Genomic DNA, 2,693 nt, shown 5'->3' with positions numbered 1-2,693 from the left:
TCAACAGCCCTCAGATGATTTTATAATTTTGATACACTTGAAAAATATATTCCCCTGAATATATTATTTTTGTTATAATATTCTTACATGATTAACCTAGTAATTTTGGTCACAAAGGAAGAAATTAAAATAGATGACATTATGTAGCTGCTTACTCCATGTCTAGCCCAGGCCCTCATATTGTCCGTGAATTATTTGTTTAAATCTTACAAGAAGTTTTCATAGGGATTGTTTGGTCTGCTTTGCTTTGCTCTGTTTTCATATAGATGAAATGAGATTTTTAAGCAGTGGTAACTGGAATTCAGACACATTCACAATCGTTTCAATTAAAATGCCTTTCATAGCAAGCTTTGAAAGCTTTTCATCAACGATGGAGATGGAAGTCTTTCATTTGCAGGACACAGGATTTGCAAAGGAAAAATATTTCAGTGAGTTTAGTAGAACTTTTACAACATTTAAATGAATAGAAGAAAGGTATCATCTAATCTAAAACAATGAATACATTTCCAAGCAGAAAAGAATAGTTTACTGACAAAAATCTAAACATTTTTTGGGGGGCAGTAGAAAAATTTCCCAGATTTTGTAAATCAACATCAGAGTTTATGGTCTGCTGTTGATTCAGTAAGGCATCTCCCTCACCAGCCTGAGGAATGAGAAGTCAGGGAGCTGAACCTCTAAGGACTCCTGCAGCTAAAAGTGTAACACTCATTCCCCTGTATTTCCAGCCTTGTGTTGTCCTCAGAACTCACATGCATGGATGCTCAGCAGGGTCCATAAACATCCACAGCAGAAGTGGGAGGAGCCATGGAGAACAGCACCTCTGTTACTGAGTTCATTTTGCTGGGGCTGTCAGATGCCTGTGAGCTGCAGGTGCTCATCTTCCTGGGCTTCCTCCTGACCTACTTCCTCATTCTGCTGGGAAACTTCCTCATCATCTTCATCACCCTTGTGGACAGGCGCCTTTACACCCCCATGTACTACTTCCTCCGCAACTTTGCTGTGCTGGAGATCTGGTTCACCTCTGTCATCTTCCCCAAGATGCTAGCCAACATCATCACAGGCCATAAGACCATCTCCCTTCTAGGGTGTTTCCTCCAAATGTTCTTCTATTTCTTCCTTGGCACCACTGAGTTCTTTCTACTGGCAGTGATGTCCTTTGACAGGTATGTGGCCATTTGTAACCCTTTGCGTTATGCCACCATCATGAACAAAAGAGTCTGCGTCCAGCTAGTGTTTTGCTCATGGATGTCAGGATTGCTTCTCATCGTGGTTCCCTGTTCTATTATATTTCTGCAGCCGTTCTGTGGCCCCAACACCATTAACCATTTCTTCTGTGACAGCTTTCCACTTATGGAACTCATATGTGCAGATACAAGCGTGCTTGAATTCCTGTGTTTTGTTATTGCCAATTTTATACTCCTGGGAACTCTAGCTGTGACTGCCACCTGCTATGGCCACATTCTCTATACCATCCTACACATTCCTTCAGCAAAAGAGAGGAAGAAAGCCTTCTCAACTTGCTCTTCTCATATTATTGTGGTGTCTCTCTTCTATGGCAGTTGTATCTCCATGTATGTCCGGTCTGGCAAGAATGGACAGGGGGAAGATCATGACAAGGTGGTGGCATTACTCAACACTGTAGTGACACCCACACTCAACCCCTTCATCTACACTCTGAGGAACAAGAAGGTGAAACAGATATTTAGGGAACATGTAAGCAAGCTCCAAAAGTTAAGCTAGACATGAAGAAAAAAGCCTCATTGTAAACTTGCCCGAGTCTCTGCTAATGAAACTTGCAGTGGTAGGCAGTGATTTTCTTCTGGAAGAAAGTTTTGTGTGATGAGCTCGAATGTACCATGGTTTCTGACATGTATCTTAAGCCTCTGTTCCATCTCTTTCAGACAGGGCACAAATTCCAATATACCAGCACTATGTGTGTTAAGTCTGGATATTTCAGACCCTACCCTGTATATGAGTTATATAATCTCCCCTTTCATAAAAGCTGAGAATAAACTTGGTCCTTCTTTGCTGGTTCTTTGTAAATTTGATAAAAGTATGTCCAAAGAATATAGTCATTGACAGACCTTAGAAGTATTATGCACGGGAGATTTGACAAAATGGTAAAAGTAAACATGGACCGAACAGTATTGTAAGAGCTTCTTTTTCCTCAGATTCCTAATATTTTCATCCTATAAAAGAAAAACTGTCTAATAAGACAAAAATATATTCTCTTGGGCTGAGGAGAGAGCTTAGTGGGCAAAGAGCTTGCTGCACACGTTGGAGGGCCTAAATTTATATCATCAGCATCCACAGAATAGGTGGACAATGGCTGCTGATATGTGAACCCAGTGATAAGAGTTGAATGTATGGATGCGGGCAGGTCCTTGCCCAGCCATTCTATGAATTGGGGAGCACCTGAGTCAATGAAAGAAAAAACAAGGTGGGTAGAGCTAGAGGAAGACAGTTACCACTTACCCCATGTGAATAGATATGTATACACATGGCAACACACATATGCATACACACTAAATACTTGAAGTAAAAACTTAATGTTTAATAAATAAGTAGTGCCGTGTGCCCTATAACAGCTTTTAATAGATTAAATCTGGGCTCAATATCCAGTATCAGAAATCATCATCATCATCAACATCATCATCAACAAGAACAAAATGTTTAAATATATCTCTTAAGTA

The 2,693-nt window shown here is 40.3% G+C and overlaps 1 protein-coding gene across 1 annotated transcript; it reads left to right on the top strand.

The window, feature by feature from the left end:
* Window positions 1-804: 804 nt before the first annotated feature.
* LOC116085039 (olfactory receptor 49) lies at window positions 805-1,740 on the top strand. The gene has a single exon (XM_031362434.1). The coding sequence runs from the start codon at window positions 805-807 to the stop codon at window positions 1,738-1,740; it is 936 nt and encodes a 311-aa protein (XP_031218294.1).
* Window positions 1,741-2,693: the final 953 nt, after the last annotated feature.

The sequence above is a fragment of the Mastomys coucha genome, unplaced genomic scaffold (genome assembly GCF_008632895.1).
Source record: "Mastomys coucha isolate ucsf_1 unplaced genomic scaffold, UCSF_Mcou_1 pScaffold9, whole genome shotgun sequence".
NCBI classification, from domain to species: Eukaryota; Metazoa; Chordata; class Mammalia; order Rodentia; family Muridae; genus Mastomys; species Mastomys coucha.
Note: the sequence above shows the minus strand (reverse complement) of the source record. Positions and strands in the feature narration are given on the sequence as shown.

Excerpts from the sequence above, each read along its gene's own strand:
- LOC116085039 (XM_031362434.1), top strand. The coding sequence starts at position 805 with ATGGAGAACAGCACCTCTGTTACTGAGTTCATTTTGCTGGGGCTGTCA.